Source organism: Dermacentor andersoni, chromosome 9 (assembly GCF_023375885.2).
Source record: "Dermacentor andersoni chromosome 9, qqDerAnde1_hic_scaffold, whole genome shotgun sequence".
NCBI lineage: Eukaryota > Metazoa > Arthropoda > Arachnida > Ixodida > Ixodidae > Dermacentor > Dermacentor andersoni.
Window position 1 is genome coordinate 41,039,884 of NC_092822.1, and position 25,871 is coordinate 41,065,754.

The following is a 25,871-nucleotide window of genomic DNA, read 5'->3' on the forward strand; positions in this document are numbered from 1 at the left end:
GTATGGTGCAGCGTTGTTAACATGGCATTGAATACGATCCGTGGTGCGGACAGTGTTAGCGTCAAGGTGCACCGAAATCCAATAGCGTCGTGTGCACTGTAGAACCCATACGCGTGCTCGTCACATGCGTTCGCGAAGGATAACATTACCGTAACTTTTCCTATATTCCGTCTTTAGGAGGCGAGCTGAACGCTATACTCGCGTCAGAGAGACACAAGATGTTCTGTGTCGCGTTACTTATGCTTCAGCTTTGCGTGTACGTGGTGGGCACATTGCGTGCAGCATGCGGAGGGCCAAAATAACTCACTCTTTGATAACTAATGACTTAGCTCATGAATGAAAATCAGGGTAATTCTTGTTGACTCCTATTAACGTTGTGTGGCCTGTTTATGTATCAGCCAGTGTTTTCATTTCGTTTGTGTACCATGTCATTCTGTCACGCTGCAGTAAATAACGGACTATACATACGACTTCAGCTTGGGGTAAGTTCGACATTCCGCGACGAAGAGACGTACATGCAAACCCGCTAGCACCTCGTTGCAAGGCGTGTACTACTTTATAAATTGTACGTCTTGTACTACGGCGTGTCTTATACGTGAACTTTTTCGTAAACATGGCTGCTTTCGGCACGAAATGCGTCTTATACAAATGTGCGATTTATACAAAGGAAAATGCGGCATGTTCTTACTTTAGAGCAGGCGAAACAAATTCAGGAAAAGAGGATATGTTCACCGGAATACCCTTCGCAACTACACATAAAATTTCAAACAACAGACAAGCAAGAGCTTCAAGTGGATGCATTATGTGTGTAGTTCGCGTGTATTATGTCGTATCAACAATGCCTAATTTCTAAGATTCTCAAAAGAGGTGATGCTACGAGGAATTACTGCAGCACCGACGCTGATTTTATTTTTGAAAGGGAACGGATTAATGTTATAAATGGTAAACGCTTGAAACGATGTCAATAAATTTTTACTGCACTGTGGTGAAACAAAAATAAAAAACATATCCCTAGTCAAAAGCAACATTATTGCTCATATATTGAAAGGTTGTGCCAAAGCTCACGAAAATCTACAACCTAAAAAAAAAAAACTGGAGTGCAGTTTACCAATTATCTTGCTCAATAACAAAACCAGCTATCGTAATTACGCAAGTTTAAGCGGATCCATTTAATCAAGAAAGGTACACTTAATATGGTTGCAATTCTCAGAGGGTACTGAAAATGACCTGCTTACAAGTCATAGGTGCATATGAGAGTGTGTACATTATAACAGTTTTTGTCTGCTTCAGATTTCGGAATTGTGATAAAGAGTTATGCACTGGGCACTCAAGTATTTCTTGGGGCTGTCAACAAATTTCGAATAAAAAAGACAATGCTGTAGAAAAGGAAATCGCCTTGTACAACCACTGGATATATATATATATATATATATATATATATATGATGATGATGATATGTGGTTTTTAATGGCGCAAGGGCCAGTTATGGCCAAAGAGCGCCATGACAAATGGTATATATATATATATATATATATATATATATATATATATATATATACAGATACAGATATATATATGGTTTCTTTCTGGCGCTCTGGGATTAATATAAGGGGCAGACAAGAAGGGCAAAAGTAATGGATAGGATAAACATAGAATACGCGGCTTGCAGATGACTGTATTAAAGACTTAAATTAAGGACAATTGTGGACAGTGGTCCATGAGATCCCGCGTAGTTCCCAAACTATTTCATTCTATGCGCTGTCATCGTGGTTAGGTGAAGAATAACGAACACCTCCGGCTGTTAACATAAAGACCGAGGCCGTGGAAATAGTACATTTGTTAGGTACACGGTAAATATTTTCACTCTGTTCTGCGACTGGTGAACGCATATAGGAAAGATGCGAAGGAAATTTGAGAGTCGTAATTACGTGGAAACCATACGCTTAGAGCGCTCAAGTTTGTGGCTTTAGTTGGTACAGCAGCCTCTCAAGTGCTAAATAAATCAATTTCCCTTTAGCAAGGTTTGAGTACGGGCTAGTTGGTATTCCATGGTATCAATCGTCACTTACAGCGCATACATAGACGTAGGACGAAAAAGGACGGCGTAGACAAGCGCTGACTTCCAAATGATTTTTATTTTCAGAAACAAACGTATATAGCCCAAACACCAAGACAAAAGCGCCCTCTACAAGCAGCAACCCGACATGAGAATGCATTCAGAATTTGTTACCTAAGACGTACGAGAGCGCATGGTTAGTAAGCCATGTAAGCCGATGGTGACTCGGTTAGTAAGCCATCAATCGCACTAACAGACAAAGAACTCGTTTTCCTGAGGTCGCACATGCGCTCTCGTACATCTTAGGTAACAAATTCTGAATGCATTCTCATGTCGGGTTGCTGCTTGTAGAGGGCGCTTTTGTCTTGGTGTTTGGGCTATATACGTTTGTTTCTGAAAATAAAAATCAGTTGGAAGTCAGCGCTTGTCTACGTCGTCCTTTTTCGTCCTCCGTCTATGTATGCGCTGTAAGTGACGATTAATTCCCTTTTGCATTTGTTTAGACCAACACCGAAATGAATTATGAGGACGGGTAGATGTTCGACGACGAAATGGAACGTCAACGTTTCTGAAGACAACGAAATGATGCAAAGGCTTAGAGCTCCGCTTTTTCTAATCACAGAGGACGTGTGGCCGAATGCTGTGCGATCGAGTATGGCAGCAAAGATGTGCTTCCTGTGTTACTCTTTAGTTATCTTCAATAATTTATGCTCTTTGCGTCGCGACTCACCCTTCGTTAGCTTAACTGTATATAAGTGTTCAACTATTCACTACAAGCATCCATGAATCAGAGGTTGTAATTTCGATGATACACGATAAAAATTACAAGCGTCAAGCATTAAGGCGCATGCAAATGATCATTTAGTTTTGTATACCCCTGCTTTCTTCTCTAGTGGTCCTTCAATCGGCGGTTTCAGTAACACGGCACAGAAAGTCATAACAATGTTTTCTGCGCTCAATGTTGGTGTTCCTCAGTTGGGTTCATATTTAGCGCTCACAGTGCGTACACTGTACTTGTCAGGTGTCTTTATCAGGACAAAAAAAAAAGCCTTGCAAAGTTTTTTGAACGGCATGTGCTTATTATGTCATGCTTGATAAAGCAAACTACACGTAGGCTCCTCGTTGACTCAGATACAACAAATCACTATATTATTCTAGACAGGAAAAGGTAGCATTGAAAAACTTCCATTTAAGCATTGTGCAGCTACACTGCAATAAAAGTACACGTTGGTCATTCGTGCATGTCGCTTATCCTTTCAAGCTGCTCAGTATTTCATTTATCTTATGATTTGAAACGTTCTCTCTTTCTTTATCATACTTCCTTTTAAATTTTAATTTCGAGCTACAACCTAAAGACCTTGGGTAGTATGTCACAAATTTCTCTAGAGGAATACCTTCAGTTTTATTTAAATCCTTTGACACTTCTACTCGAAAAGTCACGACTACCAAAAACGATCGACTTCAGAAGATGTATAGATGAAATATGACGATATTCTAAGGAAAAGAAAGTAAATTAGACAGAGCTCAACATAGAGTATATCTAACCAGAAGTAGGCTAAAATTGTAAAGCTGGTGAGTCACGTGTATTTTTTTTTTCGTTTTCAGGTATCACAATTTTTTTCGTTTTTCATTTTCCAGAAGCCTGCGGAAAATGCCCTAACTTCTTGGCACTTCATTGGCACTTCTGCACTTCATTATTCTCGCTTGTGTAGGTTGTCTACACGTTACAGGTAACAATCCAGAAAAACTTTCCCCCGGAGCCACTGCAAATGTAACGATAGGAGCATCGACGTCACACATCTTTTAGGCAAGTAGCAAAAGTTATTTAGTATCAGCACACATAAGGCACAGGAAAAAGGAAACCGACCGTTTCACGTAGTTTTCTAGCAAGGCAAGGCGGTTAACACCGGTAGACATAAAAAAAAAAAAAAAAACACGAGGGAGTAAACCACTAGCAGTTGCCGCTGCAAAAACTCATCAAACATTTTATACACTATGCATCACAATACATAAGCCTAGGGACGATGGTCCTGTTCGGTAAACCAGAACACTTTTTAAAGTCTTGAAATTAATTCACAACCTAAGAGCCCCCCGTACACAATCTCCGTGTGAGCTCACGTCAGTGGTGGCGTTTAAACTTGGTCACGTTCATCATAGGGTAAAAAAATGGCCGCTCATATCCGGGCCGCACGCTGGCCAGGTCCTCGCCCCGGTCCTTTCTAGCGGCGAGCTCGGCGACGCTCAGGATGGGGGCCTCCGGGGCCACGAAGGCGGACGTTCCGAACAGAACCGAGCGCGCCATCTCTCCAAAGGCATTGTCGACGTCTCGGATGTTCGTTTCGTTAAACGCAGCTCCGTGCAACGCATCGTATGGCAAACTCCATCGGAAGCGTGACAGAAGGTGTATGGCAAAAGCGTTCCGCCAATACGGGTAGGCGTGTGGCTTGTACAGGACGTCCAGCATGTCCATTCCGGTTTCCAGGCCATAGTGCATTCGATGGACGAGATGCGGGTGCGGTTGGAACAGAACTTTGGCGGGCACCTCACCCGCGTTGTAGTACCAAACTGAGTCATTCAACCTGCGCCATGGAAAGTAGGACAGCTGAAGTGATAATGCCGTCCTGCGTCTCCACGTGCTTCACAACAAACTTGTTAGAGACTGGTGCGACGCATCTACGGAGATCTTTACCTCCAGACTGCCACGTACTACCCCTTGGTTTACTTAACGCCGGGCAAGTGCTTATTTTCTGGCTGTAGTCTTGCCTTGTCCTTAGGCCAAAGGTGGCCCATAGGTTGCAAACTTACGCAAGACTTCGAGCCGAGGCAAGGCAGCCGGATGTTACGCCAACGATTACGCACGCGGGGCCTCCATCAGCGGCCTGTACACTTGCTCCAACTTTAAGCAACCAGTATAACCCAAAACCGAGCACCTGATGTAGGAATCTCGGGCAGACGGTGTGCTGTGGAAAAATAATTTCCCTGTGGAACACATACGTGTAGGATCCCACCAGTGGGTGGCCTAAAGGACTGTAACATGGCCCATGAGTCCCTGCTGGCTGTAGCCAGGATATTCGGGCTATAACACCAGCAGTACATCCATATTCTGGCATCGTGCCTTACACTCCCGGCAGAGTATTCCACATTCACATTGTTCGTATTAGGCAAAAGAGGCATATCATCAATGCAACATCAATTCAGCCAATCAATTAGGCTGTGCTAATAGTACTTTCAAATCGAGTAGGATACCAGATGTAATAGCACGCGAAGCTAATTTAATTATATATGAAATACTTCTCGAATAACTGGCGAATTAAAAACAGTCGCCTTGACTCAGAAATTTAGAACTATGATCACAATGTAGATTATTCGAAACGTTAACAAGCTTCTGCCATTACATTGCACATTATGAAACGTTGTTTATTTAAAGTACAAATGGAGCATTAGGCACAAATTATCAGCACAATTGTTACTTCCGGGGACGCACGAATGATCGTGGTTAACCTGGAAGCATCCACGTCTTTGCGTGCAGTAATGGTGGAAACTATGACCCCTGGTGTTAAGGCAAAGGCAATAAAGGCACTTTCAATTAAGGTACAGTTAATGAAGGCACTCGAACGAGCGACCTTTAACTGGAGCAAACAAGTAATATGAAGTAACAACGCTTTCGAATGACAATGTCAATGAACTTCTCGAATATCTCGTGATCACCCAGGCTTTCGCCTTCATCGCCCTTAGCGTATGCTAAAGTGACTGCAAAGCTCCTTATTCTTTGGTCCCTTTGAAGTTATTGCTGCAAAGTGTATTGCTTCGTACAACCATTGTTTATGTTATTTGCCGGGATATGCATTTGTTGCGACCAAATTTTTGTAGTCTTACATATTCGTAAGAACTCTTGCCCAATGTACCTACGAGAAGATGGCAGAATATCTGAAATAAAAAACAATCTTTAGATAACTACGTGCGTGGTCAAGAATGTTACACTCGCAAAGGCACCGCCATGATGGAATTCGAATTGTGGCATGCGCGATTATTCACACATATGCAGCAATAAACTTATAATATGCTCCAACTTCTTCCATTTTAATGCAAAAATAAACATCTGCACTTGATATTTGTATAGATTTTATGTGCGCTGCATCCCGTATTTCTTTCCTAGAAAGACCCAATATTTTTCTTCTTCTTTATTTAATTATGTGTGTGTGTGAGGGTAAGTGTGTGGACCCCTAAACTAGCTAACTTATCGACTCCCATATCCTTGGTGCTCGGGGTCTTCTATGAATCGCCTCTTGAAGTCCACGCCTGCTGTTGATTCACACTGAGAACTCAACTGCCCCTGCACTGGGCCTTAGAAGACAACCTTCTTAAATACCAGGAGCCTTCATTGCTCCACCTCAATATACAATCCTGTTGCGTACGTTTTTTTTTTTTTTTGATACGTTCGGGCTTCAGTTGTTGGCAAACATCAAATTGCTGTATCATGGCGGCGGGTGAGCGGTTTCCGCTTCGATGCATGAGCGCTGTGCAGTAGCCTTTTTTTTCCTTTCACCGGAGTCAGTTATGTTGGCTGTAGGCTCCTATACTAGAGCGATTCTATTCGCTCCGAACCATCGAACCCGCTTCTCAGGGGAGAAAGTAGTATCCCTAGTAATAAAGTAGTGCAGTAGTACCACCCGACTTACCGGCGGTAGGTGTCTAGGTAGAGACGAAGGAAGCGCGAATTCTTGTGAAAGAACATCACCATGTTTCCCATGTTGTCCCCGTTCTCAAAGTTGAGGGTTGCCTCGTATCGGAGGAAGCGTCGCAGAGATTGAATCACGAAGACGTCTCGGTCACAGTAGTATCCTCCGTAGCGCATCAGAGCTCTCAGGCGAAGCACGTCGGTAGCGTGGTGAGATACCTGCGTGAGAAATGCAGGTGTAGAGCACGGAATTCGGCATCGATTTCAGCCCTACACTGTGTCACATTCAAAACGTAAGTCACATTTAGTCGCTAGTGCCTCGGGTACCATTCAGTCACTCATATAGATAATGTAATGGGGTGTATTGAAAAGTTCTGATGGTAGCGTCTGTTCGTAACCGAGAAGGTAGGTGACGCGTAGCAGGAACAGCTGCTTGCCCTAACGGCTCACACTCGTGCTAAGCACTGGCGATCCGGCTGGCCCATTACTTGCACTGCTGGCATGGAACAGACGATCTGGCTGGCCTTGTCCTTGTGCTATTTTTCCTCATTACAATTACCGCCGGCGCAAAAGCGGAGGCATCCTTGCGACGTGCGACGTAGGCACGAGCGGGTCATAAAATTGTTTCAGGCGGGGAACGTGAACAACATCCCGTCCACGGCGGCGCTTATCGGATGTCGGTGTAAGCGACTGCATGACATATTTGAACGGACAGGTTCGTTCGACGATGCGGTATGGTCCATCATACGGCGAGAGAAGTTTGGTCGATAGTCCAGGCGTGGACAACAAGAGAAGTGTGCCAAGAGCGAAGTTCGGATCCGTAGCGTCGCCATCATGGTTGGCTTTTTGTCGTTGTTGGTCGGCGGAGGTGAACTTTCGGGCCAATTGACCGCATTCCTCGGCGTATTGGGCGACGGCTGAAACGGGGGCACACTCTGACGTGTCTGGTTTATAACACAAAACCGTATCGACGGTATGGGAAGGATTGTGACCGTAAAGAAGAAAGTATGGAGAAAATCTTGTAGTACTTTGTGCAGCCGTACTGTATGCGTACGTGACAAATGGGAGGATGATGTCCCAGTTTGTATGCTCCGATGAAACGTATACGCGGTGAGCATATCAACAAGGGTACGATTGAAATACTCCGTAAGCCCGTTAGCTTGAGGATGGTGCGCCGTAGTGGACCGGTGAACTACGCAGCATTCAGCAAGCAGAGCTTGAACCACCTGCGACAAAAACACATGGCTTCTATTACTCAGCAGCTCCCGAGGTGGGCCATGACGAAGAATGAAACGATGGAGCAGAAAGGATGCAGCGTCAGTGGTGTCACTGCAGGTAGAGCGGCGGTTTCAGCACAGCGTGTGAGTTGATCAACTGCGACAATAAACCATTGTTTGCAAGCGGGTGGTAGTTGTAGCAGACCATACAGGTCAATTCCCGCATGGTCGAGGGCACGAGCAGGGCACGGAAGTGGCTGCAATAAACCGTGGCCCTGATGAGGCGGATATTTGCGGCGTTGGCATTGCTGGCACGAGCGGACAAAGTTTTCAACAAAAACAAACATTCCTCGCCTGTAGTAACGTTGCCGCATGCGCTCATACGTCTTCAAAACGCCTACGTGTGCACATTGTGGGTCAGTATGGAAGGATGCGCAAATGTCGGAACGAAAAGTCCTAGGGATAAGCAGGAGTCACTTGCGAGCATTGGGCGGGTAGTTGCGTCGATACAATAGGTTATCCCGGACAGCAAATTGGGTAGCCTAACGACGCAGGGAGCGGGAGATGGGAGATGCAGGCGAGCCAGAAAGGAGATCCAAAAGAGACGCCACCCAAGGATCCTTGCGCTGCTCTGATGCGAAAGTGTCGATGTCGACCGAGGATACCGCTTCAGTGGGGGAGAGGGAGTCGTGTCGACTGGCATCGGAGAGAGGCACAGAGCATCAGCGTCAGTGAGCTGGCGACGTGCGCGGTTGATGACGTGTATGTCGTATTCTTGAATGCGCAGAGTCCAGCGGGCAAGGCGTCCAGACGGGGCTTTTAAAGAGTATAACCAACAAAGGGCGGGATGGTCATTAACCACATTGAAAGGCCTGCCGTATAAATAAGGGCGAAACTTCCCGAGTGCCCAAACGATGGCCAGGCATTCTTTTTCTGTGACGCTGCAATTGCGTTCCGCTTTGGTCAGTGCACGACTGGCGTAAGCAGCGATGTACTCGGAGTATCGAGGCTTGCGCGGCGCAAGGACAGCGCCAAGACGCATACCACTGGCCTCGGTATGCACTTCACTTGGGGCGGTGGGGTCGTAGTGTCGCAGTATAGGCGGAGACGTCAGGAGATGGCGTAAGGCCACGAGCGCGGTGTCGCATGCAGGAAACCAGGAGGATAGGTCGTTGGCGCCACTTGAGTTGTGTCAGAGGTGATATAAACGAGGCAAAATTGCGAACGAAGCGTCAGAAGTAAGAACAGAGGCCGATGAAGGCGCGAAGTTCTTTGAGCGCCTTAGGTTTAGGAAACTCTGCCACAGCGCGAAATTTTTATTGGTCGGGGCAAATGCCGTCTTGCGATACGACGTGACCAAGAATCATGAGCTTGCGGGTGGTGAACTGGCACTTTTTCAGGTTCAATTGTAGGCCTGCGCTGGTCAAGGATGTCAGCACTTGCCAAAGCCGAAGAAGATGCGTGCTGACAGAGGCGAACACAAGGATGTCGTCGAGGCAACATAAACACGTGCTCCATTTTAGGCCGCGCATGGTATTGTCGATCATTCGTTCAAACGTAGCAAGCGCATTGCATAGGCCAAATGGCATCACATTAAATTCGTATAAACCATCTGGAGTAATGAATGCAGCTTTAGGGCGACCAACTGCTGACATTGGGACCTGCCAGTAGACCGAGCGTAAATCCAACGAAGAGAAGACTTCAGCGCCTTGCAGGCTGTCCTGAGCGTCGTCAATGCGCGGTAGAGGGTAGACGTCTTTTCGCGTTATCTTATTAAGACGGCGATAATCAACGCAGAATCGAATGGAACCATCTTTCTTTTTCTGACGAGAACCACCGTTCCTGCCCATGGGCTATTGGAAGGTCGAATGACGCCGCGCTAAAGCATGTCGTCCACGAGCTCACTGATCACCTGAAGCTCCTTGGGGGAGACGCGGTACGGGCGATGCCGCAATGGCGCGTTTGAGCCAGTGTCGATGTTGTGGCTGACGGGTGTCGTGCGACCCAGAATAGGCTCAGTGACATCAATAGAAGAACGGAACTGGGCAAGCAAGTCAAGAAGCTGGGAGCGCTGCTCGGAAGTAAGGTCATCTGCAATGAAAGGCGTGAATAAATCAGGTGCTGGCGGAGCAGAAGTGGAAACGGCACAGAAGTCACTGAGCTCTGCATACGAAGCATCCGGCACGTCCGTTATAAACATGTCATCGAGAGGCTGAACACGGCCATGTACTGTAGGAAGTGGATTGGAGACAACGATAGAGCTGAAACAAGCTGAAATGTCAAGTGTGGTGAAAAGGAGGGGAACGTCTTTGTGGGTTATGAGGAGTTCCGTAGGAGTGAAGAGGACAGCGCCTTCAGAGACAGTGCCGCAGAAGACGGGAACAACGGCAGACGAGTACGGCGGTATGGCGATGTCTTCCCGAAGGACTAGCATACAGGGAAGAGAAGTGGCGCCGACAAGACACACGTCACACAGAGGCGATAATTCGACTTCAGCACGGGTACAATTGATGACGGAATTACTTCGCGAACGAAAGTCCCACCCAAGTATCGCGTCGTGGTAGCAGGACTGCAGAACCACAAACTCCACAATGTTGAGAACGCCCTGAATAACAACTCTAGCTGTGCATCCTGCTGAAGGCTGTAGTGGTTGGGCGCTTGCTGTGCGAGAAGAAAACCCATAAAGTGGCGTCGAAACTTCTCGTAAAGCTCGAGAGCGGCGTTCATTTAGGATGGACACGGCTGCTCCAGTATTAATTAGCGCATAGGTAGGGGCGCCGCCAACAGTAAGGTCGACAACGTTCGAACACGACAATCGAGGACTTGTACAGATCGATGGCGACGCAGTTGCTGCCTCCTGAACTGCGGCGCTTAGTTTTCCTCTTGCGTGGGTGAAGGGAGCCTACGCATGGGGGACAACTAGCGGCCACACGGGGAAGGTGGACGACGTGTGAGTACCGGGCGCTCGGCTGGTGGCTTGTTCGACTGCCAACTAAAATAAGTGTCGTGGAAAGCTTGCAGGTCGGCGTAAGGAGGCGACTGCACAAACCCATCAGAGTGCAACATGCGGCGGCGGCAGAGTCGTGCAACATGGCCGTGAATACCGCAGGCATGACATAAGGGCCTGTTGTCTTGCGTGCGCCAAGGATTAGCAAGAGCAGGAGCAGGTCATTCAACGGGATGATGAAAGGGTGGTAGCGGCCGTGAATGCAGCGCAACGAGTGGTTGACGAGGAGGATGCGCGGTGAGGAATGCGTAAGTAAGTGGCGCGGTGACAGGGTACTGCGGATTCTGCATTGGTAGAGCCTCAGCAACTTGGTCTTCAATAACCCGCCGGAGCGTAGGGGCGAGGTGTGTAGGAGGCTGTTATGGCAGCGGCTGCTGTTGGGGTAGCTCAGCGAAGGGTAGTAGAGAAAGCTGACGTGCAACTTCCTCCGGCGGGAAAGCTAAAATTCGTGTAAGCAGTGCAAAGCGATCAGAGAAGACTATCATGGAAGAGACGGTCTCTTCAGTCACTAAGGGGCACCTGGTCAAATCGCGCTGCCTCCTCAACTCGTCGTAGCTTTGGCACAATTTATGAGCTCTTCTACGGTGCGAGGACTGTTTGTCATCGGCGATGGCCCTGAAAATGTCATCGGCGATGCCCTTCAAAATGTGCTTCAATTTGTCATTTTCGGGCATAGAAGCATCCACACGTTTGCATACGTGGAGAACCTCTTCAATATACCAGGTGAATGTATCACTGGGTTGTTGCGCTTGGTCTCGTAACCGCTGCTCGGCGTGCAACATGTGGGCAACCGAAAACTTCAGCGAAACTCGTCTTCAACGCAGACCAGGACTGAAAGTCGGCTTCATGATTTTTAAAGCACAGGTGAGCTACTCCCGCAGGGTAGAAGATGACGGCATTTAACTTTGCGGTATCGTTCCATTGATTGTACAAGCTCACCCGTTCGTAGTTAGACAACCAGTCATTGACGTCCTGCTCATCCGTACCACTGAAAACCGCTGGATAGCTTTGCGGGACAGCGCCAGAGCAGGCAACGAAGAGTGACGGCGACGTTGGTTGGGGAGAGTCAGGCATGACGGGAGGCAGTGTCCGAGACCGGAATTCTAAGGTGTAGATGTTTTCGCAAACCCCGCACCTTTAAGCAATTGTAATGGGGTGTATTAAACAGTTCAGATGGAGCGTCTGTTCGTACCCGAGCTAGCAGGTGACGAAGAGCCGGAACAGCTGGTTGCCCCAACTTCTCACACTCGTGCTAAGCACTGCCCATCCGGCAAGCCCACTGGTTGCACTGCAGGCATAAAACAGACGATCTGGCTGGCCTTATCTTTGTGCTCTTCTTCTTCATTACAATAATATTGCTTAGCCTGGGTGCATGTTTAGCCACATAATTTCATGCTTGGCGTCAACGCTATAAGTTCCAACATGTAGCATAGCTATAAGTCAGGCTCAGCATAATTTCCTATGCGGGTTCTAATTTTGAGCATTCCAACATGCTCTAGCGGTAGAATAAGGCGCTGAATGGCTCGTACGTTTGCTAAAGGGTACTTTGGGTAATCTATAGCAAGAACGAACACCGTTTTGTGCCAACACGTCCTACTACAGCACATTGAGTAATATTGAAATATTTTGAGGAACCTAAACTATATAAGGTAAATATATTCAAGTGCTCTTGAGAACATCGTCCATGCACTTAGTAATTTTTAGTCTTCATCTGTAGTGCTACCTATGTAGACAATCCTGTCAATCACCTTAGTGTATTTCGCATACAAGGTGCTTCTTTGAGGATATGCAGAATCTTCATGAAAAGGATGCAGGCGCAGCGAACGCGGTATCTTGCAAAGGAGTTTCTAGACGAGGGAGACATAAGTTGCTCCTAATAACGTCAGTTTCATAAGCATATTTTAAAGAAACGCGTAAATGACTTTTACGAGTACGAAACGCAATGTTTTTAGGAGGAAGAGCCGTTTTCCGTGAATAGCTTATCAAAAAAGAAACATCTTTTCTAAGTATCGGGAGGAAAGGGATTCTACGCACCCGACTGCACGTCCCGAATGAAAGGCACTTTTTTTCCGTGGCCAGAAAAGCGTCCCGAACTGTTGCGGACGTCTCGAAACAACCAACAAAGTTTTTCCATAGGAATGAATAATTGAATAGAATAATTAATTTTTTGAATGCAACATGTGTAATCCAGTACAGCGATTAACCGGATTGATATCATTGCGAAGCAGTCGCAAAATCAAACGAAATATGTTGCATATGAGTATGCTAAAACCAAGCTCGTTTGGATGATCCCTGACACACGCATGGGAAGAACACGAATCGACTAAACTGGCAGGATGAGCGCGATTTTGCTCGTTCGTGATCGACTCGCGGTAAATACATTTAACTCGATTCAACTTCTTCATTGGCTACACATACGGCTATGACGCAATGCATGCGTCATCGTGGCAATTTCGAATGCAAGAGCTCCCGTGGCGACGCATGGCAGTGGTGCACCCGAATACTCGTAATCCCTGGCTATGCATATGGCATGCATATGCGTCCTTCCTTCAAAACTTACCATAGTTAGCTGCTTCGCTCCTGTGTACTTATTCTTCTTTCGTGTTGGCTCAGCGAGCATTGAAATGACAGCTACTTCACACAGGTTTACTACACTCTAAAGACTAGGGATAGTATTGCAGGAGTAAAGGGGCCGATTTGCTCTTGGAAGGAGTGTATTACTCTCTTAAATGTCGAGTGGAGTGAAATGTTCTTTTCACTATGCCCTTCTGAGAGAGAGTAGAATGCCCGTTCTACTCATGCGGGAGTAGAGAAAAAAAAACGTAGCGTAATCTCCTGGTTAAACTATAGGAGGCTGGCCCCAAACATGGCGATTTTTCACTCACGCACGCCGAGCAAAGAGCACACTGTTTTGCTTCTAAGAACAACAGGCAGCCACAGTGCAAAGGAAAGTGGAGCCAGCGCTCTACTTTTTCACTCGGAGTTGCCCCACCGCGCGCGCGCATAACATCGTGGAACAGCACAGCACCGGAGAAAGGTGATGGGTCCAGCGAGCAGAAACGAAGGCCATCCAAGGGTGACCGTGCGTCAGACATATCGCGTCTCCGCGAAAACAGGACCCTCGATCGTGATTCGTCGGGTATATCAACACATCCTCGACGGTCAGTGAATGCTAGCATACGCGCACATTCTGCGTATATGACATGCTATCTCCAGGAAGTCGTCGCGACGTTAGCCGACGTGGTTGACAACGGACTAGGCAAGCTCGCTGCGTCTAGTAACGAGCACAGCGTTTTCACAAAAGGAAATGCAAGAAGCATGGATGACGAGTATTGTTGTGTGGCGAACCTACACTCTAAAGGGTGCAACTATTTATAGAGTGTATAGTGTAAACGTAATGCTTTTTTTTTTCTTTTTGGCTTCAAATGGCTTTGTGGCTTTGCAAACTGATAATCTTCAGCAAGTATTGCGCTAGAAGTACCATACTTTCAAGTCTTTATGCGTGTGGGAGGTACTCCTTATGTGTCCTAAAACTACTGTAGGCTAAATATTCTACTGAAGAAACCATGATAAACACCGCTGCAAGAACGTCGGAAGCAAAAAGCACAAAGACTAGACAAATCCATTTCCCATTACGAATCCTTCCCATGGTAGCGACACGATAGCAGCTCGATAGTTTCCTCGAGTTGTTATTGTGGGAAATATATAAGTGGTAGGCGCTTAACGCTTTCTGGCTGCAGCGCGTTCATTTACCTTTATAGGAATGCCGAAAACCTCAGTGGGGAAAACAACAGGGATGAAGGTGAAGTTGATGCCTTCCAGAAAGCGAGTGTAGTTCCCTTGAAAGCCGCAAGGACTGCAGTGAACGTATATCTTTTCGGGCCGGTGGTTCAGATACATGGAGCGGAAGGCCACCACGTCAATAAAGTCCACTTCGGTCGCGTTGTACCTGCGCAGATATCAAGATTATTGAATTTAACAGCTAACACCTTTCAAAGCAGCGTTACAAGCTTGGTAAGCCGAAAAAACAAGACAATCAACATATTTCTCGGTCACGGGATAGTGGAGCTTTCGTGAAGCGGGTAAATAAATGCCACGCAACTGGTTATACTCTTCAAAGCGTTTTGCACAAACCGCGCGACGCATGCAACCGCACTTAATACCGTTTGTGAGAGTTGCCCGCTTTGCTTCGACAATATATCCAGGCTGGACGCGCATACTTGTCAGGGCTGATCCTGGAGACAGCGCAACAGTAAACAGCGGTTTCCTCGACCGAAGATCGTCGAAAGCAGATGTGCCAAACATCTACCCGTAAAATTCGCATAAAAAGGTTTTCTTTGTCGATGAAATTGCGCTTTGTATGGCGTACATTTCCTGCATTGAGAGTACTTTGGTACCGTGCGTGCTGTCAGTGAGTAGTTCCGTAAAAAACTATGGCCATCAACGTGGACATAAGCAAGGTGGTTAATGCTGACAGCGGTGTCTTACGTACGATTCATTCGGCAGACCGAAGCACGCAGGCATGGTCAGGACAATCCGGGAGTGTCCGCAAAGAATGATTTGCTTTAAACCGAACCTAAAAGCATTGATATCCCTGTCTTCAGTTCTCAGCAGAACAGTGAGCGATAATTTCACTAATGGCCCCCTTTGAATAGTATAGAGAGCTGTATGATAGCCAGAAGAGGTGTTCGGCTTGTCAAGTTATCTGACTTACCTAACCAAGTGCAGTATGTCCGGCACTATATCATAACTGTACCCCGAAAGTTCGTCCGCGTCGTAGAAGCTCTTTGGAAGATGTTGCCTTTGCGCCGGAACGTGCATCTGTTTGTAGATTCCAGTGCGGGAGAACTTCAAACGGCGGTAGATTGTCCCGGCAGCTAGGAAGAACGTTAGGACCGCCAGGACCACGTTAAACCTAAAGAACGAGATTGGAATATATCACAGTCACTGCAATGTTTGAATAATCAAATTATTGCAATGACATGGCACAATGCCTCCTAGATAGCCCAAGGCTGGTGCTCTTCGATTCATAAGGTCATGCTATCTTGCCCGAATGCCATAGAATGCATCGAATGCTCCCGACAAAGCCGCGGTGATTTTAGCGTCACTCTTTCGTCACAACCTGCTTTGGCAGCGGCTCATGGATTAGCACACCTATGCACACTGCTTTATAATATCGTGCTACCTAGACCGAAATTTCTAGTGCGCGGATCGGCTTGACCAGAGCGGTGACGTCCAAACCACGGCGGCTTATCAACACCACATAGATTGCAAAGGCCTGTTCACTTCGATTCATAGCCGTCGTGCTACCTCACCCTTAATTTCGATTGCAAAGGCTGGCGTCAGGATGGTGTTGACGCCACAATCACCACCGCTACTCGCGAGCAGCCCCGTTGGACTCTATGGCAGTCAGGCCAGGTTGCATGACGTCATCGATTGGAGTGAGCAGGCCTTGTGCTATCTTGGTGGCGTTGGCTTACTCAGTAGCGTCCCCATTAGATTCTATGGTAAGCGGGAAACGCAGTGTGGCATCACAGATCGAACTGCACAGGTCTTGTGCTAACTAAGAGGCGTTGGCATTGAAGTGTAAATTTCTGTTCAGGTATCATGACGTCATAAAAGCGGACTGCACAGGCCTGCTATATAGAAGGGTTAGCGCCGAGGTGGCGGACCTAGTTGGGCAATGAGCAACGATGTTTGGAAAATTAGATTTTGCACTACATTTTGGCCTCCATTCTCTCCTTTCAACATAGTTTAAGGCTATTCCAATATTTTGTTTTATTCCAATCTCCTGACGTCAAGTTTGCGTAACTGTCAACGCAAGCATCGGGTGGTGACCCGCAGGGTTGTCTGAACAAACCTATCAAACGCCCTCCTCGCTTATAAGAGCTGACATTTGATTGCGTTAAAAACGAATAACGTCGGCTACAGTCAGCGGCTTGTCTTATCTAATTGTGCTGACAAGAGGCGACGAGCACGCTCAAGTGGAGAGGGATACGATGGGGCCGAGCCACTGCACTGAAGGTGGACAACCGGATGAAGAGGGTGGTGCGGGCGTATGCGATTGGTCCGCTTTTGCTTACTTAGCTTGCGTTGTCTGGTCGAAAATCGCGGCAGCATGCAACGGGAGCTTAATAATGTCGCTAAAGCTGATACGCGGCAAAAAAGGGTTGGCAGAACGATGTCGCAAACATGCCCAAAGTGTTTAAAAATTTTACACGGTGACGCAAAAAGTTTTATTATACGCAAATAAACCGAAGCTCTCCGGCAGCTTGAGTAACCAGTGCCTGAGTGATTGGCGGTAGCCATATTTTATTCCATTCGCAACGTGGCGCTCTGTGGCTATTCAGGCGAAAATTCAGTTTTGTTCGCCATATTAATGCGTCTTTAACATGTACACGTCACTTTAACGCCGTGAGTTTTTGCGGTTTCGTGATGTCGCGTGACAGGTAGGAGAAGTGGGTGCAGCCGGAAAATGTTTGACGAAAAGACGAAGGCTAACGGCGTGAATGCGTCGAATCAATAATGACTATTTTTTTTTTGTTCGGTCCAATGATGCATAATGAGTGAGTAAGCGTCACATCAGATGCGGTGCTATCGCGGTGTTTCCGACGTCGTGTGACAGACAGGCGCAGTGGGGGCGGTTCAAAAAAGTTTTTGACCCAATCGCAGAGGGCTGATTGCAGAATTGGAATAGAAAAGCTGGGAATAGCCTTACGTTATAGCGCCATTAATTCATCTTTGTTCTTTCGGTACAAATTCAGCGACAATAACGTTCGTACCTCAGACGCGTTTTTTTTTTCAGTATGCTTATCTAAGACGATATGGACAAAAGTAAAGTACGAACATATCGGTAGCTTACTGTGTACTTGCAGTCTATGACATTATCTGGAAATATGACATAAATTTTATACTTCAGATTTATAAATAAACTGAATTCGTTAGATTGGAAAGTATCTTCGCCGGAAACTTCAGGTTGAAAATGCGCATTGATGTGTTTATGCCAATTGCGCTCAGACTTTCGACTACAGTGTTCATCATAAGCTCTAGAGTCATTGAACCATTAAACGTCAGTAAAGGAGATTACATTTAAAGTACAACAATGCGCAATAATGTACTAGCCCCTTCGTTCATTAATCTCTGAAAGGTCGCAAGGGTATCAGTTGGTTTATTTAATTTCGACTGAAGCGGAAACCTGAATAGTAACTTGATAATTTTCTCTGTATGGCGTTCTGGTTACGTCATAGCTCAGCTTCCGTAACATATTTCAGATTTAATCTTACTGTACGCTAGCAGTTTCTGCAGATAGGACTGTCATAATGCAACGTCTCCACCTAGTGCATAAGTATTCATACTATAAACAAGCAATAAAACTTTGAAAACTGGTATCTTAAGAACAACGCAACAAACCGTTAGAGCTATGCATAGGCAAATCTTTGTTGGTTATACCGTTGCATCCTATTTTTCTTTTTTGAAAACTAAGACTATCAAATGTGCACGTGTACTGTGTATTACGACAATTTATGCATATAACCTGTAATTTCAATATCAATCATTCATTACTTCAATGGTCAATCACTATTCGTAAATTGAATTTTGTCTTCGAACTCCTGAAAGTACTCATGGCAACCTGTGAACTTTCACATTAGTAAAATTGCGCAAACAAGAACCAAACGAGGAATTTCCTGTTTTAAGCTTTTCTAGAGCACTCTCGAGAAACTTTTGAGTGATACAGATGCGCTTTATTATAACAATGATTTACCTTATGAGGCAGAAAAACCGCAGTCACAAACTTGGTTTAGCAAGTAACGAGAAGGAGCATATCTTGTTTGAGGTGACACCGACATTTTCAGCAACATTTATTTTGCCAATAGAAACCTTTATAGGAACTTCTCGGTATCAGCTTGTTCGATAGAAGTGTCTCTCTGGCGTTTTCTTTATAATCACAGGACTTCCAAATCAATTTTCTAAGAACAACAAGTTGGCGTTATTCGAAAAGTAAATTTACTTTACCTAACACTTGACAGAGAATTTGTAAAATCGTAAGACTAGTCGAAATTAGTATACGTTGCGAAAAATTGCGGAGACTTGTCAGGCATGCTGAAAGCTAGAAAATTACTACAGAAGTAAAAATTATGGGGTGTTACGTGCTAAAACCACTTTCTGATTATGAGGCACGCCGTAGTCGGGGACTGCGGAAATTTCGACCACCTGGGGTTCTTTAATGTGCACCTAAATCTAAGTACACGGGTGTATTCGCATTTCGCACCCCATCTAAATGCGGCCGCCGTGGCCGGCATTCGATCCCGCAATCTCGTGGTCTGCAGCCCAACACTGTAGTCACTGAGCAACCCCAGCGGGCTACTACAGGAGTAATCACAAGATGACTGTTGACAGCAATGCGAAAGGCATTTGGCTAAAGTAGGGATACAAAGAGATAGATGGATAGATAGATAGATACATAGATGGATAGATAGATAGATAGATACATAGATTGGACAGACAGACAGACAGACAGACAGACAGACAGACAGACAGACAGACACAGACAGACAGACAGACAGACAGACAGACAGACAGACAGACAGACAGACAGACAGATAGATAGATAGATAGATAGATAGATAGATAGATAGATAGATAGATAGATAGATAGATAGATAGATAGATAGATAGATAGATAGATAGATAGATCCATCGTGGAACATAATTTTGAATACGAACAAAAATGCTTTCTGCCCTCTTGACATGAGAATATACAGCTAATAAAATAGCAGTTTTGTTATAGTGACTGAATTAGTCGTGTAAACTTGATGGTTAATCTTTTTTCAAGTTATGTGACTTTAGGAAACTGTTGGGTAAAAGTTAATGCTTCAAATAAAAATTTAATGCCACCGCTTGCAGTAGATAGATATTAACTTGTACTCGTAAATGCAATATCTTCCCGCAAAACCACTCGAACACATTACGCATGAACGTATTCCCCGGAATGCGCCAAGAATTAGACGGCCGGAAGAGCACAAACGTTCATAAATTCCACTCGTTTGGAATCTGCGGTGGCTGTGAGCAAAGACAGCAACACTTCAATTCGGACAAAAACCTGTGTGCGAGAACGTTACTGCCTTGCGATTGCATTGAAAGCAGCCTTCGTAGACTGTCATCGAACGCGTGACCTTGTGGTGAGTGGCAGAACGCCCTAAGGACAATGTCACTTTGCGTTTTGTAAACAGCTAAAACAGCAAGAAACAGAGAGATAGACGAAAGAAGCGTTTAATGGTATGTGATGATGTTTGCTTCTCTAATGCGCAGTCCTTGTCAAAAGTATACGAGCCATGGCGGCATGCCGTATGTTTTAACACACTAGGGATCAAAAACAACTTCCGCCATCAGTACACAGAGATAAGGACTGTCAGGAGCGCCAAGACAATTGAATGCAAGAAATGGATGGGGAAGGCTTTGCGTGAGCCCAATTTTGACACAAGCTGAGCGAACCCGTCAACCACTGAGCGCCACAGTGTTGACTCAATCGGCGCAAATAGGTCAGATGTTGCACATTAGGTTTAAGCACATTCCGGTTTCTGTAAATTAGGTTTCTGCAAGTTTGCATCCCGTGTCACTCTGTTTCCCATGGTTTGTGCATGGAAGTCAATACAAAGGAAAAGAAGAAGCACAGGTAGCGGTGATTCGATCTTTTCCTTCTTGCTTTTCGTCAGTCGTCCGAGCGGCTCTCCGCTTCAATTACCGCAAGTCTTAACGACCTTTAACGACTCTGACTATAAGAATCAAACAGAACTGAGAAGAACGAATCTTGATAAATACTGGAAAGGATTTCAGCCATACCACAATAAGAGTGCCAGCAAACGACTGCAGAGGCCGGCCGGACGGGTCATTTCTTTCGGGTGTTCAGGCAACTGATTTCGTGGTTCGATGATGGCTCCGTGTTCCCGTTCTGCGATATTAATGACACATACCCACTACGGGCGCAGACCAGCATGCACGCAGCAAGAGAAAGAAGAAGAGAAAGCAAATACCCGATAAGGTCCTAGGACTCAATGTCAGCCGAATATACAGCGAAATATACAACGCAGCTTTGTAAACTTTGAAAATCACACTTCACTGTGATGCTTGCAAAGGAAGCATGTAGATTTTTTTATTGTTTTTACATTATGGGAGCAGATGACGCGACACCGAAAGTAGCACTAAAGGAACATTGATGCTGATGATGATGTCCTTTATGAGTTTGGCGCTTACCCACTCACGGGGATTGTACGGAACGCTTTTCTTGCTTGTTTTCATTGATGTAAAGGCTGATACCCTCCAAGAGGGATCAAACAAGAGTGGATTGGATATAGCTAACCTACCACACAAATGAAATTACACTTGTTCTTAAAAATAAACCCCCTAAAAGGGTAAAATTTCACAGTACAAGCCTTATAATGAAATCCATCGGGGCGTATGGTCTGAAATAAGTAAATGAATAAGGTGGAAATTAAGATGTCTTTAAATTAGAATGGCTTTAAATAATCGCAAATAGAATTGATACTCGCGGTTTTTCGTTTCGTCCCAGATGTATGTGTGATTGGATTTTAAGAGAAAAGTTTTTTTAAGTGACCATGGTAGAATTACGACACGTTGTCATAGCTGTCTCTCACTAAGATCTTATCTCTCGCCATGATGGCTGCTTTTATTAAAAGCTTGTTCAACGCCTTCCGTAGTCAACACCTTGATATTGTAAACAGCTCTCTCCAACCAACGTGATCTCCAATCTCTGAGAAACTTCTCAAAATTGTGCCTACATTTGCCATGCGCGCTCAATTTGTTGATGGCCGGCCCGTACTCTCCATGGCCTTAGAGATCCTGCAGCGAACGGTAAGATCTCGAAGGCCATGCCATCGTTGCTGTAGTTAGAACTGCTTGCGGGAGGAGGATGCTGTCTTGTGATGTTCTGCGCTCGTTGATGCGTCGTTGCCATGGTCGGAACACCTTATACCCGCCGCTGTGCGATAATTAGGCGGTGCTTAACTGATGCCTACAAAACGCATTTCGCAGTGTTTTGCGCAGTGCTCGCAATGTCATGCGAACGTAATACGCACATTGAAATTTCAACCACTTATAGTCGGCCTGTTGTCACGGTTCCGCAGCACACAAAATCTGACCTCGTAAATCCCCGCTGGAAGCCTAAACTAGAAGAATCCTGATTGTGAACTGATGTGGTGTCATCGAGGGAAAACCGAGTCAGCGTATCTCGACTTGTCTGACTGAGAGAACAACGCTACGCGTATGAGGATTCCAACGAAAGTGAACACTCCAACAAGCTCATGCTGATACGTGCGATCAAAGACGTATGTTGGACCCACAATCTCGTCGATAGCGACTGCTTTTCAGCTCCATAAGGTACAAGACGGCTCACCTGCCAAGTCTTAATTTGTTCAGTGCGAAAACATTCTAAGGCATTGCTTTGGGCTGAATTCACGTTTACGCTGAGCTATTGGGACTAGGTGACCTCTAGTCAGGACGCCACTGCTAAAGTCAAGGAGCGTGGCAACAGCGGGGCGCGGATCATATGCTTTAGGCGGACGCGTAACTGGCCATCTCGTCAATTTGGCGAGACGTGTTACGCCGCGAAACAAGTGAACGAGGAAGGCGCCTGGAGGTGCAAAAACTGGGCGCCAGCGAAAGTACGAAAGAGCGCGGTTGCGTGGCAAAGTACCGCCACGTAGACGACGGTGTAGGCAACGTTGAGTGAAGTGGGGCTGGTGACACGAGGGGAAGCATCGCGGAGGGAAAGGAAGGCCGATGAGCGCTGGGTTGATGTCCTCCGGCAGTTGCTACAGGTTTTCTTTGCGATGCATACGCATAGTGTTCGTCACGTGATAACAACGTCCTCACGCACCCTACGCTGTGTGTTCGAGTGAAAGCGTGCGACGGTGGGCATACGATGGCGGCTCCATCTCGCGTGCGCAGGGGTAGGAAGCGCGCCGTATTCCGTCGCGCGCATGTTACCTCAAGAGGGGTAAGAGGGGGGATGTGTTTTCTACTTCAGCCGCGAGTGGTTGCGCGGGAGTTATCTGAAAAGAGATATTCATTGGCGCCATAGTCTACGTCAGCCGACGGCTGCGTTCTCTCTCGTAAGCTTTCGTTGAAGCGATACACAGAACGAAGGTCACGTCGCTCGCTGTTGCTGCCGCGATTCCTCACCACAGCGTTTTTTTCATGCGAGTGCCCGTGGTGATCGGAGGTGAAGTTCTTATGTTAGACTGAGCACGCTGGCACGAGGCAGGGTATGTACATAGTATGAGAATGTTTAAGACGGGGCGTTCTACTCCCTCGGCTGCTGGTTTTGGCGAGGAATCGAGGCTGGTCTTGAATATTATCTTTGATGCGCGCAGTGTAAGCGTCAAGGTGCACCGAGGAGCGATAGCGTCGTGTGGGCTATGGCACCCATGCGCTTGCTCGTGCCCTGCTTTAACGAAGGATGACGTCATTGTAACTTTTTTTATAGATTCCGTCTTTAGGATGTATACGCTGTACGCTATACTATCTTCAAAGAGACACAAAATATTCAATGTTCCATTATATATGCTTTAGCTGCGCGTGTACGTGGTGTAAGCCGTGCACACATCGCGTGCAGTATGCAGAGGCTCATAATCGCCCAAACAATGATAAATATAGATAACATATCAAATGAATGAAAACCGGGATAGTTGGTGTCGATTCCTTGTTTGCTTTGTGTGGTCTTTGTATGTATTACCAAGAATTTTCATCTCGTTTCTGTACCGTGTCATTATGTGAAGCTGCAGTAAGTAATCAACTATATCAAACTTATGTAGTTCGTGGTTTGCGCTGTGCCAACTAATATCGTATCTTCCGGTGTATAACGCGGGGATTATTTTTTTCTAAGATTAATAAAAAATAAAATAAAAAGTAGTATATAAAATAAAAGTAGTATATAAGAATGTGTACTATAATGTAGATAGAATATGTCGCATGGCTGCAGCATTGACAAGGACGAAAGTCAAAACAGGGTTACCTAGACAACGTGCGTTTGACGTGAATACCACAATTTTATTTGTAAAAACAGAAATTCGTGCGATTCGATTCGATTTGAAAGAGTACTATTCGCACAGCCTTACTGATTTGTTGAATAAATGTTTCATTCATAATATGCCTTTTTTGCCTAATACGAACAATGAGAATAGGGACTACTGTGCCGGAAGTGGGAGGCGCGACGCAAGGATATGGATGTACAACTGGTGTTATAGCCCGGATATCCTGGCTCTAGCCAGGAGAGACCCATGGGTCAGGTTACAGTCCTTTAGGCAACGCACTGGTCGCATTCACTCTTCGTATGTGTTCCAGACGGAAGTGCTTTTTCCACACCGCATCGTCTGCTCGACATTCCCAGGTCAAGTGTTCGGTGTTGGGTTGCACTGGTTGCTTGAAGTTGGGGCAGGTGTACAGCCGCTGTGGGAGGCGCCATGTGTATAGTGGTCAGCGTAACATCTTGCTGACTTGCTTCTGCTTGACGTCTTCCTTAAGTCTGACACTTAATTAGCACCGATGGCGTGAGCAGAAAGCCAGACTAGCCGGAAAAGAAACACTTGTCTGGCACTGGGCAAACCAAGGGGAAGTGTACGACGACAGAACGTACGAGGGAACCCCCTGGTTGACCTCTTGCCGAGGAACATGCACCCGGAATTCAACGAAGGCACAAGACGCGCTAGAGCCAAGGCACTGACGGACCTGCACGCGGAAGGCCCCCGTTCCAGATATGTGCACGCTGCCGAATATGCCCGGCGCCATGGCTTCGCCATCGTGGCGCTCGACTCCGGAGGCAACGTGCGGACGACCGCCAGCACATCGAGCAAGCAAGTGGAGGAAGCAGTAGAAATAGCCACCGCACTGGCCATCGTAGACCGAGAATGCCACACGATCCTCAATGACTCCAGACAGGCGGTGAGGAACTACGCCGGGGCCGGGGCGAGGGCGTGACCGGGGCGAGGACCTGACCAGCATGCACCCCGGAAATGAGCGCACATTTTTTTACCCTGTGATAAAAGCCACCATATAGAGCTTTCCAGGTTTGAATGACACCGCAGACGCAAGCTCACATGGAGATTGTATACGGGGTGATGTTAAGTTAGGAAATAATTTCAAGACTTAAAAAATTGTTCTGGTTTACTGAACAGAGCCAACCTGACTAGACTAAAGTGTTGTGATGTATAGTGCATAAAATGTTTCAGGAGTTTTTGCAGCGACAACTCTTTGTGGTTGACTCCCTGGTGTTTTTTATGTCAACCGGTGTTAACCGCCTTCCCTTGCTGGAAAACTACATGAAAGGGTCAGTTTCCTTTTTCCAGTGGCCTTATGGCCGCTGTTCCTATCTTTTGCGGTGGCTCTGGTGAAAAGTTCTGCTGGTTTGCTACCTGTAACGTGTAGAGCACCTGCACAAGCGAGATGAATGAAAAGCAGGGACAACTTCGAAGAAGTTGGGGCTATTTCCGCAGGTTTATGTAAAAACCAACCGTTGTTCCTCAGAACTTCATTACAGTGAAGGAGCTCTGGGTGTACAAATAGGTTTACTCAAATTTCTGCTCAGCATCACCACTCATTCCATCTTGCTCCCCGTTAGTTGAATCAATGCTGTCAAATCAAAGAGCTTCCCTGGGAGCGTCAAAAGCACATTGACATATTCAGGCACCCCTAAAAACGGGGGAAAAAGAACGCGCAACTCACCACCTTTGCAATTTTAGCCTACTTCTGCTTAGAAATATTCTATACTTCGTTGAACTCTGCCTAATTTACTTTCCTGTACTTAGGAGATCGTCGTATTTCATCTATACGTCTTTTGAAGTTGATCGTTTTGGTAGCTCTGGCTTTTCGTGTACAGGTGTCAAAGAATTTGAATAAAAC

The 25,871-nt window shown here is 46.1% G+C and overlaps 1 protein-coding gene across 2 annotated transcripts in view; it reads right to left on the minus strand.

Moving 5' to 3' along the window:
• Positions 1-15,862, minus strand: part of LOC126527724 (uncharacterized) — a 39,723-nt gene extending 23,861 nt beyond the window's left edge. The window contains exons 1-4 of one of the 2 annotated variants that reach the window (XM_055068909.2): positions 15,673-15,862; positions 14,712-14,907; positions 6,736-6,953; positions 4,015-4,635 (exon numbers count right to left, since the gene is read on the minus strand). In XM_055068909.2, the coding sequence (XP_054924884.2) occupies positions 4,176-4,635; positions 6,736-6,953; positions 14,712-14,907; positions 15,673-15,779 (981 nt within the window). In that variant the 5' untranslated portion in view covers positions 15,780-15,862 and the 3' untranslated portion in view covers positions 4,015-4,175. Of the gene's footprint in view, positions 1-4,014; positions 4,636-6,735; positions 6,954-14,711; positions 14,908-15,672 lie in introns of those variants that run through there. The other variant, XM_055068907.2, reaches the window with a different exon arrangement.
• Positions 15,863-25,871: the final 10,009 nt, after the last annotated feature.